The sequence below is a fragment of the Pleurodeles waltl genome, chromosome 1_1 (genome assembly GCF_031143425.1).
Source record: "Pleurodeles waltl isolate 20211129_DDA chromosome 1_1, aPleWal1.hap1.20221129, whole genome shotgun sequence".
Classification (NCBI taxonomy): domain Eukaryota; kingdom Metazoa; phylum Chordata; class Amphibia; order Caudata; family Salamandridae; genus Pleurodeles; species Pleurodeles waltl.
The window spans coordinates 967,981,204-967,995,927 of record NC_090436.1 but is presented as its reverse complement, the minus strand read 5'-3'; the positions used below and the strand labels follow the sequence as shown (position 1 = coordinate 967,995,927).

At 41.0% G+C, this 14,724-nt stretch overlaps 1 protein-coding gene across 1 annotated transcript in view; it reads right to left on the bottom strand.

Moving 5' to 3' along the window:
* The window catches only part of DNAJB14 (DnaJ heat shock protein family (Hsp40) member B14), a 183,314-nt gene that overhangs the window by 112,540 nt on the left and 56,050 nt on the right, over window positions 1-14,724 (bottom strand). The window contains exon 3 of the mRNA XM_069230231.1: window positions 12,224-12,369. Coding sequence (XP_069086332.1) covers window positions 12,224-12,369 — 146 coding nt within the window. The remainder of the gene's footprint in view (window positions 1-12,223; window positions 12,370-14,724) is intronic.

The window sequence follows — 14,724 nt, the reverse complement described above, 5'->3', positions numbered from 1 at the left end:
AGAGTCACCTGGTGACAAGAGCAGCTATCTGAGAGTCTGCAGGAATTTCCACTGCACTCCCTTGGTAACCCGGGAAACCTTGGTAAGAAACAACCTTCCCTGGGGTGCATATTTCACAATACATTTACCTTGTATTCACATATAACTAAGATAGGAAACATGTTGGATCCTTCACTGCTCATATACGAGTCCTAGTTTATACACTAGCTTAAAAACTATGGACAATATTTTTCCCGTCTATCCTTGCCCAGTGGTATTCATTACTACTTATAAGCACTACTAGGTATTTTCTCTTTGCTATAAGGTACCTCATTTAACATTACAGCCTACTCAACATAGTATAAGAGACGTAATCAACATTAAGAAGCACACACTATTATGCTACATGGATAATTATAACTGAGCCTGCAACCGATTTAATATCTACATGCATTCTAAATAAACCACGTGCATTCTATTAAAGACCATCCAGCCTCCATTTAGCACCATACAAGTTTGGCACAAACTCAATCATTTGTAGAGCGCAGCACTATCTCCCCTGGGGGTATCTAGGTGCTGGGGTCAGAGGTCTCCGTCGAAGAGCCAAGTTTTGAGTTTCTTCCTGAAGTCTATTGTGAAGGTGCTGTGCAGAGGTGAAGGGGCAAGTTGTCCCAGGCCATGGCGGCGATGTAGGAGAAGGAGCAGCGGATTCGGGGTGTGCGTGCGAGGGCTAGCGAGGAGGAGCGTAGAGGTCTGCAGGAGGACGGAAGTTCAGTCAGTAGTTGATGTAGGCTGGTCCTTGGTCGTGCAGGGCCTTGTAGGTGTGCATCAGGATCTTGAACTGGCATCTCTTCTCGATTGGGAGCCAATAGAGATCTGAGGTGAGAGGTGTTGTGGGCAAGTTTGGGGAAGTCTAGGATGAGTAGGGCTGCTGCGCTCTGTATGGTGTGGAGTCTTTTGAGGAGTTGGGTGAAGATGCTGGAGTAGAGTGTGTTGCAGTAGTAGAGGGGGCTGGTGATAAGGGCCTTTGGACAGTTTTCCTGGAGTTGAATGGGATCCATCTGAAGATTCTGCTTAGCATGCGGTGGAGGTGAGGAAGCAGGAGGCGGCTACTGCGTTGATTTGTCACTCAATAGTCAGTTCGCTGTCAAGGTTGATAGCAAGTTGCGTGCCTGGTCTGTAGGTGTAGGGGTGGTCCAAGTTCAGATGGCCACTAGCTGTGGTCCAAGATGGATGTGTTTCTACCAAAGACTGGGACTTCTGTTTTGTTAGAGTTGAGTTTGAGTCAGATCGATTTCATCCCGTTGGCTAGGTTGGTCATGGCGTCACTGAAGTTAGTCCTGGAGGTGGGCTGGTTTTGGGTGAGCAAGAGGATGAGCTGTCTATCATCTGTGTAGAATATGATGTTGATATCGTGGGATCCGACAATGTCTGCCGGGGGGGTCATATAGATGTTGAACAGTGTGGGGCTGAGGGACGATCTTAGGGGTAACTCAACCAATCACCATGGTTAGCAAGGCTACGCACAACTTCATCCGGGTTGCATATACTCTCTGCCACACACTGTCAACCAGACTCCATACAGGCCCTCATTCATGCTTACTTTATCTTGAAGGAGTGGGCGCAAAAGGAAAAATTCTGGTCACACAATAGGTCTGGTGGGTTGAGTGGCAAAAAAGTCTGGGGAGAGGACACAAATTTTAAAAGGAAAAAGCAATCTGTATCTTGTGCTTTATTCTTCTCAGCCAGGGTCAGTGGACATCTGGTGGTTTCAGTAAGCTTGGCATGCTATTCCTCTCCCCAACACACAAACATGATCAGCAGTGCACTGCAAGGGTTGGAGAGAAATAATAAAGCCACAGTAGCTCTCAAGTCATTTTGACTCTGAAGTGTGTTCGGCTTCCATCAGCACTATCAAATGAAAAAACAGAAGCAGACTGTCATGCTACCTGCATACGCACAGAAAGGACTCATATGTGAGCAAAGGCCATATACTTCTATATCCTGTTTCTCTATTAGAAAAATCATGATTGAATTTATGAACACTAAATCGCTCAGCGTATTTGTGAGATCCCAGAAAACTTTATGAAATAACCCTTTTTTTTGTTTTAATTCGTAAAAGTCTGTATGGCCTTTATTATTTGAAAACGGAAGACACAAATCTGTTTGCAAATGTTTTCTCTTCTTCACTTCGTGAAGTTACTGAAAATCTATAATTTCAAGGAACCCTGCGTTACATTGTCACAGTTCAGTCACAGGACCCCTCAAATTGCTGTAGCCCAATTCTCCTCCTTCCCCTTCTTTTTGCTGACTCGGACACCTCTAATTTCCCTTAACAAATCTTTGACCCCATCAACTTTCCCTCAGCTGCTCAATCCATGTACAGCAGTATGATGCTTTATACCAGCTTGGCACTAAATACAACACTCACAAAAAGCTTCGACTGCCAATATGTTTTGGGGCTCAAAAGCATTAAGACTTTATATAGGACCAGCTATCTGACGAAGAAACAAAATCGCCACTTCAGAGATCTCTTTGGTGCAACGAACATCACTGCTGTCCAGTCTTCATTCAGTTATCACTTTTAAGACCAGTAGGATCAGTGGAAAAGCATAGAGAAAGGAGAAAGGTCTTTGATCAAACCATCAAAAATACATTCCTGTCCTACTGGGTCCAGATGAGATTTTTATAAAGCGGCTGGAAACTTCTGGCCATATTTAGAATTTGGTGCTTGGGATATTTCATCTAAAGGATACTGACATGCTTTCTGCAGTATTGCAACTCCCACAGGCTATAATGCACTTGTAATATGGCGGACGGGATATCTGCCACTTTCATAACAGAGTAAACTGTCTGCCAAACTCTGAGTTATGGCCCTTAGTCAAGAAGGAGGAATGATGATTCTGCTTATGGTATCTACTTGTTGGTGCTGCATTCCCAAGAGATGTACTGCAGTGGAGGAAAGGCTTTTGGACAAAGCCTGCGTCTCCTGGTAGAAAGACCTCAATCTCATTTTTCGCTACATTTTCAAGTAGCACACAGCCATTGGGTCCATTCGTTCAGAACAGAGCTGTCTTTTAGCGCTGGACAAAAGGATTTAAGGACCAGTGATTGCCTCTCAGTTCTAACATGTTTGTGTGATATGGCGACTGTTTTCAGTACCACATCCCCAAACTAGCAATTCTCTGAAATGGACTCCTAATTCTAAAGCAGGGAGAATGGCAATATGGTAAAAGATGGAAGGGGTTGAGGAATGCCACTTCTTTTATTATGGACTCAACTCAATAGAGGGAACACTGCAACCTCTCATCAACACTATCAATTTGTGTAACATATTTACTGAGCACATACGACACTGGTCCTGTGCACACTCCTGCAGAGGTTGCTATTGCAACATTTCATTGGGTGCTGTGAAAATGCACAAAGCGGCTAATCTGAGGTCAAATACAATTGGTCAAACCACTTAATAAAATTTTCGTAGTGGACATGTCTGGATGGAAATTAATTTGTCTCAGTTGATTTTAAGCCTAAAAATTCCATGATTGTCACTGTTTTTTGGGAAACTTGCCATACATTGCCTCAATAACTGCAGTTTAGCACAAAGATGAAGATTCATTTCTTCAGACATGAGACACCACCAGGCCCATACTTTTGGAGATGGGGTTCTTAGAAGGTAGAGTAGGACTTTGAACTGGAAGTGTTCCTTGTTTGCTACAACTCCCTGTAGTTTCAAGCAACTGGTACATGTTAGATACCAGGGTGCCGGGAGTTTACGCCTGGCACAAAAATCCTCACAACACCAGCTACCTCAGTGGTATAGTTATACTGCCAGAAACCAAACACTAAAATGTAGCAATTCGGCAGTTGTGACCTAGTACAGTAGAAAAATACCACACAATTGTTCTCCGATTTTAACTAGTGTCCAGAGTAAGAGTCTCTTTAATTTATCGTTCAGAGCTTGATATAGCAAACAGATCAGATTTCAATAAGGTGGCTCATTTTCAAGCCAGCTGACAAATATTTCACTGTTAGCATGTTTAATAAAGTCTAATAAACATGTAAAGTTTTCAAAAATGGATCTCAGAAATCACAAAGTTTTGCCATCAAAATAAAACATTCTTGCTTTTCAAAGCATGGTACTGCTAAGAAGGATGTCAACACATCATATAGAATACATACAGAATGCATCCACTCTTCAGTGTTTTTGTAAAACAGGGCTGCTGATGTCAGTTTTGTTGACAACCAGTAGCTACAAATTAAAATGTGTTAATAGGACACTCCAGCTACTGCAGCTACAGATGTATCACACAATGGAGGATGTGTGGATGGCCTGATCGCATGCCGGCAGTCTCACAATATTGCAGCTTTTGTGTAACTTCAGGAGAGCTATTTTGAAGTCTGGTTGGACCATCTAATAAAAGGGACAATGCAAAAGGGCCGCCATCAATAGTGGGAACGTGCACTCTAACAGTGACAAAACTATTAAAAAGAGGTGACAAAAATGCTTCCGGTCCAACCATCTGTGTTGTCTTTCAAAACGGAAATCATCAACCTTCTGCCAACACCCTCCAAATCAGCCCAAATGAAAATGTTCCATTTGAAAAAGAGTAATCTGTTGTTCCAAATCTGAATAAAACATTGAACCGCCAGATATTCCTACACATTAGCCACCACCTATACAAGACTTTAAAATGATTCTGTGCACTGTCCAGGGTGTACCGCCTTCTCCAGTCGCTGTACCTGCCAATGACTAGGCCACACACACAGCTGTAAATCGCACGTCTTTATTCATCTGCGTGTACTTGTGAACTCCACTGGAAACTAAGCTTTCATTGTATTCTATTCTAGCAATTACATCACACTGATAAGGAATCTGCTGCGAACCAGAAAGGTTCCATTCTAAATCATGCAAATCACTTTATCTCCCCCTCCGTTAAATGAAAAATTACAGTTTTAGAAAATCATTAAATATAAATATTTACACAATTATATCTCTTCAATTAATCTTCTTGGTGCTTTGATCATCCAACTTGATCTGGTTACTGGAACCTGTAGACTGTCATCTTCAGGGTCATGGATTGTTGAAGATGGTAAAGGCTCAGCAACAGTCACTGAGTTTTCAGAGTCAGTCTTGCTCTCAACTCTGGCCTAAAGTGGCAAGAGTCTCCAGTAGTGGACTTCCAAACGTGCTGGACAGTCAACATGTGTTCTTCTATAGACACCACTTGAAAAGGCTCAGCCTCATATGGAGCATCACATTTTCTTCTGCATATTTGTCTAGCGATCACCAAGTCTCCTTTTCTGAATGAGATGTCTTTTGCATGTCGCCTCTTTTCTGCACAAACTTTCATTTTCTGTTTGTTAACCAAGTCCCTTGTACGTATCATGTTTTCATTTTTATCCCTCTCGGTAGTCCAGTGGGGAAACTTGGTTGTCACTGTGTTTGAGTGGGGTGTTGAACTATACATTTGAAGAGTAGAATTCAATACGGTTTTCAAATTGAGCTTCTCAAGAGCTGCACGCTGCAATGCTTTCTTTAGTGTACTCATAAAACGCTCAACAAGTCGGCAGGCCGGTAGCCAAAAAGGTATAACCTTTTGATGCTTTATGTTCAGATGCTCCAAAAATTCTTTAAAATCTTTACTGTTGAAGGGACAACCACTGCCAGACTTTACCATGACTGGTATGCCCCACGTTGCAAAGATGCCATCAAGTTTTCGGATTACTCATTCATGAGTCGTGGATGAGAGATCTTCAACCAAAGGAAAAAATGAGTATTCATCTTCAATCCCCATTAGATGATGTCCATTATCAGGTGGACCAAAAATATAGATGGTTATGTTCTCCCAGGAATGTTTAGGGAGTTCTGACATATTCAAAGAATGCTGATTAACTTTGGTTGACAGGCAATTGCATATATGGCAAGCCTTGGGTACCTTTTCAACTCTTTCATTTAAGTATGGAATCCAAACTTTGTCTCAGAGAACTTTCTTTCTGGCAATAATACCATAATGTCCTTCCTGAGCTACTTCAATCACTCCTTGTCGCACACTCTCCAGAATCAGAATCCTTGACCCCCAGTTATGGACAATTCATCTTTGACATTTTTGTATTTCTGATATCCTCCATCATTACTGAGTCAAATGTGTTTGTTCCACGACTGATGAGTAATTATATTTTGTAACTTCAGCAGGTCACTATCATGCCCGTGGTAGTGACAATCTGGGATAACAATACAGTAGCTGGTGTACTTGAACTGACAATGAAATTGATGTAGGCCCTCAGCAGACTTGGATGGAGTACCATGACCTTTTATAGGCACTCTTGTAAAGCAGTCAGCAGGATTCTGATCCTTTCCTGGATGATGCACAACTGTGTAAGTGTGCTCATGCAATCTCAATCTCCATTAATAAATTTGAGGAGACATCTTGGTTTTTGGATTGCCAAAGATGGTCAGGTAAGCTTGATGATCAGTCACCAGCATAAACGGTTTTCCATACAGGAACACATGGGAGTGTTAACAAGCCAATACCACAGCCAAACATTGTTTCTCAGGCTGAGAGTAAGCATGTTCCGTTTGAGACAAATTTCTACTACCATAGGCCACAAAATGCAGTCTAGCATTTGGGCATCCGCTATGCTGTGCAAATACAGTACCTAAACCAACTGGGCTAATGCTGATCACAATCTGTCTATGAAGCTTTGGATTAAAGTACGCAATTTCCACAGCACTTTCAATGGCATGTTTGAGTCTCTTGAAACTTTTCTCATGTTATTTTGACCATTGAAGCAAAACATTTTTGTTTGTTAACTTTTGTAATGGAGCAATAACAGTGGAAAAGTCGTTTATGTACCTTCAACAGTAACTGGCCATTTCAAGAAAAGAACATGCAAAAGAAACATCTTGTGGGGTTCAGCATTTGTCAAAGCTTGTACTTTTGCAGGGTCTGGCGTAATGCCCCCATCAGAAAAGATATCACCAAAGAATTTCAGTTTTGCCTTATTGAACTCACACTTGTCTGAATTCAAAGTCAAACCTGCATTACTGAGTAACTGGCATATTTGTGTGAGAGCACTATTGCGCTTCTTCTGTGCATCGCTTTAAATTTAGTAGGACATCACTAAAATTAAACATTCACAAAAGGTTGTAGGACACGTTGAATGAAATTTTTTTTTTTTTTTTTTTTTTTTTAAAGGTCTGCAGCTGATGACACACCAAAACTAAGAGCCTGATTTAGAGCTTGGCAGAGGGGTTACTACATCACAACGATGTCAGATATACCATCCGCCGAAATATAAATCCCATTATGTAATGGGATTTATATTTCAGCAGACAGGATATCCGTCACTGTTGTGACGGAGTAATTCCTCCACCAAACTCTAAAGGCCCCTAGTCTTTTATATCGAAACAACCCAACATGTGTAGGAAAGGATGTAATGTACCTGCAACTTTCTTCAAGTTCCAACTGATGATAGCCTTTATTCAAATCAAACTGGGAGAAGACCTTGACACCATTGAATTGTGTTGTCATGTCAGCAAAGTGTGAACCTAGATGTCATTTTTGTTGAAATGCTTTATTTGCCTGGTGCATGTCAACCCATATCCACACAGCTCCTTCACGGTCCTTTTGAGGCACCCCTACTAGGGGAGAGACCCCTGGTGTTGGATTAGTGGAAAGCTCAATAATATCATGCTTGCGTAACAATTCAAGTTCTTTTTCAACAGCTTCTTGTAAATAAATAGAACCCGTCTATGTCTCGGAGAAACAGGACAGTCATTCTCATCAATATACAGTTTTACTTTCATAGTCTTTAACTTTCCTAAACCATTAAACAACAAAGGTAATTGACTTACAATTTTGTAATGAGCATTCATGTTGTAATTCACAGAAATTAGTCCCATGTCAGCAGCTGTGTTGAAACAGAGCAAACAGGCACTTGCCACTGTGCCTTGAAGCACATGGATCGGTGCTTGTATCTGTGTTTTCTCATGATTCACTGTTGCCACAAATGAGCCTCGACTCTTCATGGGTGTTGATGCAGTTCAAATACACACTGTGTTTTTCGATGGCATCAGTCGCAGTAATGGAGACAGTTCATTGTAATTCTCTTCAGGCATTATATTTATCGAAGCACCACTATCAATAAAAAACAAAAACTACTGAACATCCGTTCATTTTCAATGTAATCTTTGGACAGTGACTGTATGGTTTTGTTGCTTTGACATGTCGACTTTTCTTTGACTGCCATTTTTCTTCAAATGCGACCGGTTCTACATGTGCACGTTTTTCTGAGGTACACTTCAACATGGCACAATCACTTTCTCCACTTTTGCTTATTTGAGGCGGAAGAATTGTTTGACAGTCATTTAGATGACAATCAACTTTGTTTAGTATCTATTTGTCTCAACTGATGTCGGCTCTTGGCCTTGTGGTTTGGGTCAAATGTTGCTTCTGGAACGTTCTGGCGACCATTTTGCTTTAGCTCCATGAGACACATCCTTTACCACAGCCTTTGCATATCTGTCCAATGGCGGGACACTTTCCTTCGTACTGAAACAAAAGTCCACATCTGAAACCCAACTTCTTCTTACGTGAGGCCATCACTTGTTCTTCAATCTTTTGTTTGGAATTACTTTTCACACTCATGACTGAGTCATTCAGGGCACTCCCAGGCCTATGTAAGGAGCTTGTTTTTCAGTACGTACCTCAGCTCTGGCAGCCATCAACACTCCCTCCATACTAAATGTTTCCCTAAGCATTCGTAATCTGAATGAATCGGACAAGCATCTATCAATCACTCTAAGCCACATGGCTTCTTCATTGTTAAATTCATTGAGATTACAGTGTTTGATGTGTGTTGAGTCTTTCCACAAATTCAAATATTTCACTAACTCTGACGTTTTTAACTGAAAATGTATCGTTCATAATTGACACTTGGTACTGGAGTGAACTTGAGATTCAACGCAAACTTAATCTGATGACTATGTGACGACTTTATCAGTTCTTGGCATTTTCTTTATGACTTCTCTCACACCATCACCAGCAAGATTTGTGAGATATTTGATAATCTTTCAGTTGTAAGTCACTTCATGTGCATCAAGTAAATCTTCAAATGTCTCTATACAGGCAGTTCATCTTTGGTCAATATTTTGCTTTTTGGCAGTATTGAATAATGGTGGTGGTGGTGGTGGTTTCAGGAAGGCGGCAATACTATAGAGCAGTGGGGAACTTACTGACGTTGAGAGTAGCATGCTCCCTCAATCTGTAAGACTTTTCACCAGCAGCTGGTCACACAACGAATCCACTGCATGCCCTGCTTGCAAAGCCCCCGTCGAGAATCTCCCTCACCTCCTTTTTGCATGCCCCGCGTATACTGCCCCCCGTAGGAAATGGCTGGCCCCGGCATGCAGACTACTGGGAGCACGCTGCTCTGCGCTAGCTCTGCGAATCCTTAGATCAGACACCAGGCCAACGCTAGTGATCGCTATCGACAAATTCCTCTGAGCTAGTTGGCTTATTAGAGGGAAAACTCTCCTGGACAAAGACTCCAAATAAGACTGTCCCAACATCCTGCACAGTGCATTTCATTTCATTTCATCTAATTTCATTCCATTTTATTATATCTCATTTTTATTCCATTTTAATTTTTATTTATGTTTTACTCCCTTTTATCACCATATTTACCTGCAATTTTATTTTATTATGTGCATTTATTTGTATTTATTACTGCTCGCGCTTTTTTGGCTCTTGTAGCCGCAATAAAGCTTCTTTGAAATTGAATTGACACTTGGTACTGGAGTGAACTTGAGATTCAACGCAAACTTAATCTGATGACTATGTGACGACTTTGTCAGTTCTTGGCATTTTCTTTATGACTTCTCTCACACCATCACCAGCAAGATTTGTGAGATATTTGATAATCTTTCTGTTGTAAGTCACTTCATGTGCATCAAGTAAATCTTCAAATGTCTCTATACAGGCAGTTCATCTTTGGTCAATATTTTGCTTTTTGGCAGTATTGAATAATGGTGGTGGTGGTGGTTTCAGGAAGGCGGCAATACTATAGAGCAGTGGGGAACTTACTGACGTTGAGAGTAGCATGCTCCCTCAATCTGTAAGATGATCATGTTTGTGCTAGCCCTCTTCAAAGTCTTTTGACATGTGCCCCTCAGGATCGACCCTAATATTAATTGGAATGGTATTTTCTTTCTGAGCTGCCATTTTCAAGCTTCACAGAACCAACTTTTGCCATTAATGCTTAGCTCTTAAAAGACCTATGAAGTTGTTCTGACCAGCACTTGGCAGCTTGATGAGCAACTGCTTCGGGTATGGGCAGCTCTGTAAGCACATCCTGGAGCTCTCCGTGAGCCACTTAGGTGAGTGCTGTGGCACAATGACTCTTTAAAGAGCTTGGTAAGTCATCTATTTGTTTTTTATTTTATTTTTACACTTCAGTTTGTATTTTCTTTCACCTGGTTGATCTCTGCCTTCCAACGCTATTTGGTATCGAATAATGGTCTTTAACTGCACTTTGTAAACCTGGCTGAAACCACCTCTAGCTTAACGCTCCTTACAATTATTAACTTTATTTTATGTGGTAGCGCAGTAACTTTTTGTATGATCTTGGTTATATAGCTTCTTGACTAACAATGTATATTCTTCTTAGGGAAGCTTTCTTTCCATTCTTGTGCTTCACACCGGCTTGAGTTGCCCTTTGCGTCCACAAACGTCAACCATTGACTGGGCACTTAAACGAAGGCACACGTGGCCCGCACAAGCAGTTTACTTGGACCATGGCAAACTCTCCAGGAGAGCACTTTCTTCTTTGAGTTACTCATCCCCTATCTCATCGCCGGTTGTAGAATCTTCACCAGCCTAAGTAGACCAATGACTAGACCACACACAGAGCTGTAAATCAAACATCTTTATTCTTCTGCATGTACCTGTGAACTCCAACATTCTAAACCAAGCTTTCATTACATTCTATTCCAACTGACACAGAGTCCACTGGGAGCCACAAAGATTCTGTTCTAATTTATGCAAGACCCTACGCGGGGTAGTACGATGAACCAGGCAGCTAACAGACAACTTCTCTTACAAGATCTTAGCTACAAATGGTAACTTTAACATCGCTCTAAAACAACGGAATACAGAAATGGTTTATTGCCTTCTACTGAAAGATGTAATCATAGCTGTGTATTTCTTGACGTTCGATGTTAGATCAGGGTTGAGGCTGGACAAGTTGTTTTTCAAGACTGACGTTACATGTTTTACACAGAAAAAGATCTTTGACAAGAGAAAAATTAGGTGCCAAAAATGGTGCTAATATTGACTAAGCTTTTGGGGTATTGCTCCTGAAAACATTAACTGAAGCAAAGACAAAAAAAGTTGTTGCTTTTCCAGAGGAAAAAAAAAAAACACAAATATGGAAGTCCTTAACAAAAAAACAAACAAAAAATAAAATTAAGTTGATGGCACCAAAACACTCAGACACATTAAACGTGATATTGCCAGTAAAAGATAGATCTCTCAAAGATGTTCACAAACCTCTTTGTGGTTGTCAGTGGCACAGATTTGACCATCTTGGATAAATGAGGAGGCTTATGGAATGACTAACATTAAACTATTAGCGTAAGCGCTGACTAACACTGAACTATTGGAATAGCACGCCTAGATAAATAAGCTGAAAACATCCACTGTACCTTCATTTTTGATAGATCAAAAATATTTGAGAAGTCTTTGGTTATGGTCATGGTTGAAACTGATACTCTCTTTAGATAATGGCATTTTAAAGTTTTTATGGACGTAATCGTAGGTAAAACGTGGGCTTTTTCCATAAAAAGGTGAATATCCATAGCTTCTGCTTGTGTCTTAATTTATAGGATAGCAACCTCTGAAGCCAGTCTCCAAGGCAATTAGCATCTAAACGAACATGGTGAATGCTTCTCATCTCCCTCAAAAATTAAACTTTTGAATCCACAATGTTCCAGCAATACACAAAATCAAACCCATTTTATTTTTTTCTGCACAGTGTCATCTTTTCAGGACATGTTGTCTTTTGGTCAACAAACAACATGAAATAGTAATTCCAGCTGGTTAACAATAGACTATGGAGGCCAAACGGTTACCCAGGAGACAGGTTTGGCACACAATATTGTTGATTGCAATGTATGCTTAAAAACATGCAAATTTTTACCCTGCACACTTGCATGTTCACAAGTTCACTTGTGCCTTTCACTTACTTTTAAATGCTTCGGTTGCTCCTGGTGCTTGGTTTTTATCTGGATGAAACTTCAGGGCGAGCTTTCGATAGGCCTTCTTCAAGTCTTCTTCCCCAGCATCAGTGCTGACGCCAAGTACCTCATAATAATTTTTGCACTTTTTTATTCTATAAAGCAGAAACGAAGAACAACAAGTTGACACTTTAGAGTGAGCGCTCAGTGAAAGCACAACAACATTACTGATTACCCAACGTAACAACAAATTCCAGCATTAACCCATCCACAGTGAACAAATATATTATATTATGCTTATATTGTAGGGAAGCGCATTCAGATCCTAAAGGTGTATCTTTAAATTCATTAATGCCAGACAGTTACATGTGATAGCCAATTTATTGTGAACTAAAATACTGATTTAAACAACAATGTTCAATAAACAGTAAAACTACATAAGGAATTTAAGAGTCGCTGAACCCAAACAGCCTCTTCAACCATAAAATATATGGCTGCAGGTAACCATAAATGGGGCTCAGCTAAGGGCCACGTACAAATACATTAAATCTAAGGATTGAGAACCACTTCTCATAATACTCAGGAGCACTGAGAGGTGGGGGCTAAGGAAGAGGGGAGAGGGGAAAATTCCACTTAGAGCAGAGCTTGACTTGTAGTCCACAAATTGGCATAATTTGAAACCACTGTAAGTTGTACTGGAGCCGTATTTGGCCGAAAGAAAAAGAAATCCCACAAGGACCCGAATAAATAGGTTGCTGTCATTTGAAAGAATTACAAGACCTCCTCAACAGCTCGAAAGGAGGTATGCAGTATTTGTGGTTCTCCCAATAAAAAAAAAAATATGGCAAGACAGTTATTGCAACTGGATGAGACAGCAAATACATGAGAACCCAGCAGTCATATTTCAAATTTCAATCAGACAGGGAGCGTCAGAATTATTTGACAATAAATATGCCCAGACACATGAACTTGCACCACAAATTAAGATTCAAGCACAACCTAGAGGACAGCCAACAGGCACTTGGAAAGGTGCGTGAATTTTGTCTAATAAGTGCTACGACCCAGACATGGACAGCATTGTTGTATGCAGTACTTGCAGTGTTAAAGCAACTTGTGTAGCAGGTGGGCGGAGGGTGAGGCAAACTCAAAAGAGGGATTATGTTACCTGCTCTGTAAGCACCTGTTTGTGGCATGTAGCGCTGTAGATTCACATGCTTTGCTTACTCCTGCCATCTAGTGTTGGATCAGGATGTGTGCAATCTGTTTTTCTTTGAAGAAGTCTTTCGAGTCATGAGTGACACCTCTTCTTGGTGGTAATGAGCGTGGGCATCGACTCCATTGTTAGATTTATTTCCCATATGCAGATGAGAATGGAGTGTCAAGCAGGTCTTGGATAGAGATGTCCATGCATATAGAAAAGGTAAAGGAAACTGCAATGCCCACAGGTGTCCAGGGAGGAGGGTGGGTGTAAGTGAATCTACAGCAATCATTGGCATGAACAAATGCTTACAGGATAAGTAACATAATCGAGGCACGCGTCACTGTAGATACACTTGCTTTTTATAGACTGTAAACCAGTAGTCCCCAAAGCGGTGGCTAACACGTGGGCGTTGCAGTTGTTTGAAAAAGTGTACATAGCACTGCCAATCCTACATCAGATTGTTGGCGTGCTGGAACATTCACACAATAATGCTTTGTGAAAGTGTGAGGAGTAGATCATGTAGCTGCTTTGATATGCCAGCTAGTGAGATGTTGCCCAGGAAAGCCTTAGAAACCCCTATTTTTCAAGTAGAGTGCACTCTAGGGGTGTAGGTAAAAGTCTTTTGGCTGTAACGTAACACTTTTGAATGCATTTAACTATCCATCTGGTGATGCCGGATTTGAAAATAGGCTTTCCTTTCTGTGGATGTAAAAATGCAACAAAAAGTTGTTTTGTTTTCCTAAAAGTTTCAGTTCTGTCGATGCAGTGCATGAGGGCTCTTTTGACATCTTTTCTATGGAGAGCTCTCTCTGCAACCGAGTCTGGTAGTGGAAAGAAAACTGCCAACTCAAATGGCTGACAGATGAAATTGGGAGATGAACATAGGAAGGCATTTGAAACTGGTGCAAAGGACCACCCTGTGAAGCTGGAAGAAGGGTTCTTCTAAGGTTAATGCCTGGAGCTCATTAACACATCAAAGCCACCTTCCAGGAGAGAATTTGGGGGAGGGGGCAGCAGTTACCTAGGGGTTCGAATGAAGGACTCATGAGTCTTGTGAGAACAATGTTATAATTCCAGAGAGGTGCAGGGGGAACCCGTGGTGGAACCACTCTTTTAAGCCTTTCTCATGAAGGATTTAGTGAGTGGTACTATGAAAAAAGACAGTTATTTTTTTTTTGTTGACAGGCACTTACTGCAGCGAGATGTAATCGTATGGATGTGAAAGCAAGTCTAGAGAGATGTAAATACAGCAGGTAACAAATAATATTTTGTATAGTGACAATTAATGGACAATTTGTTTATTGTAACA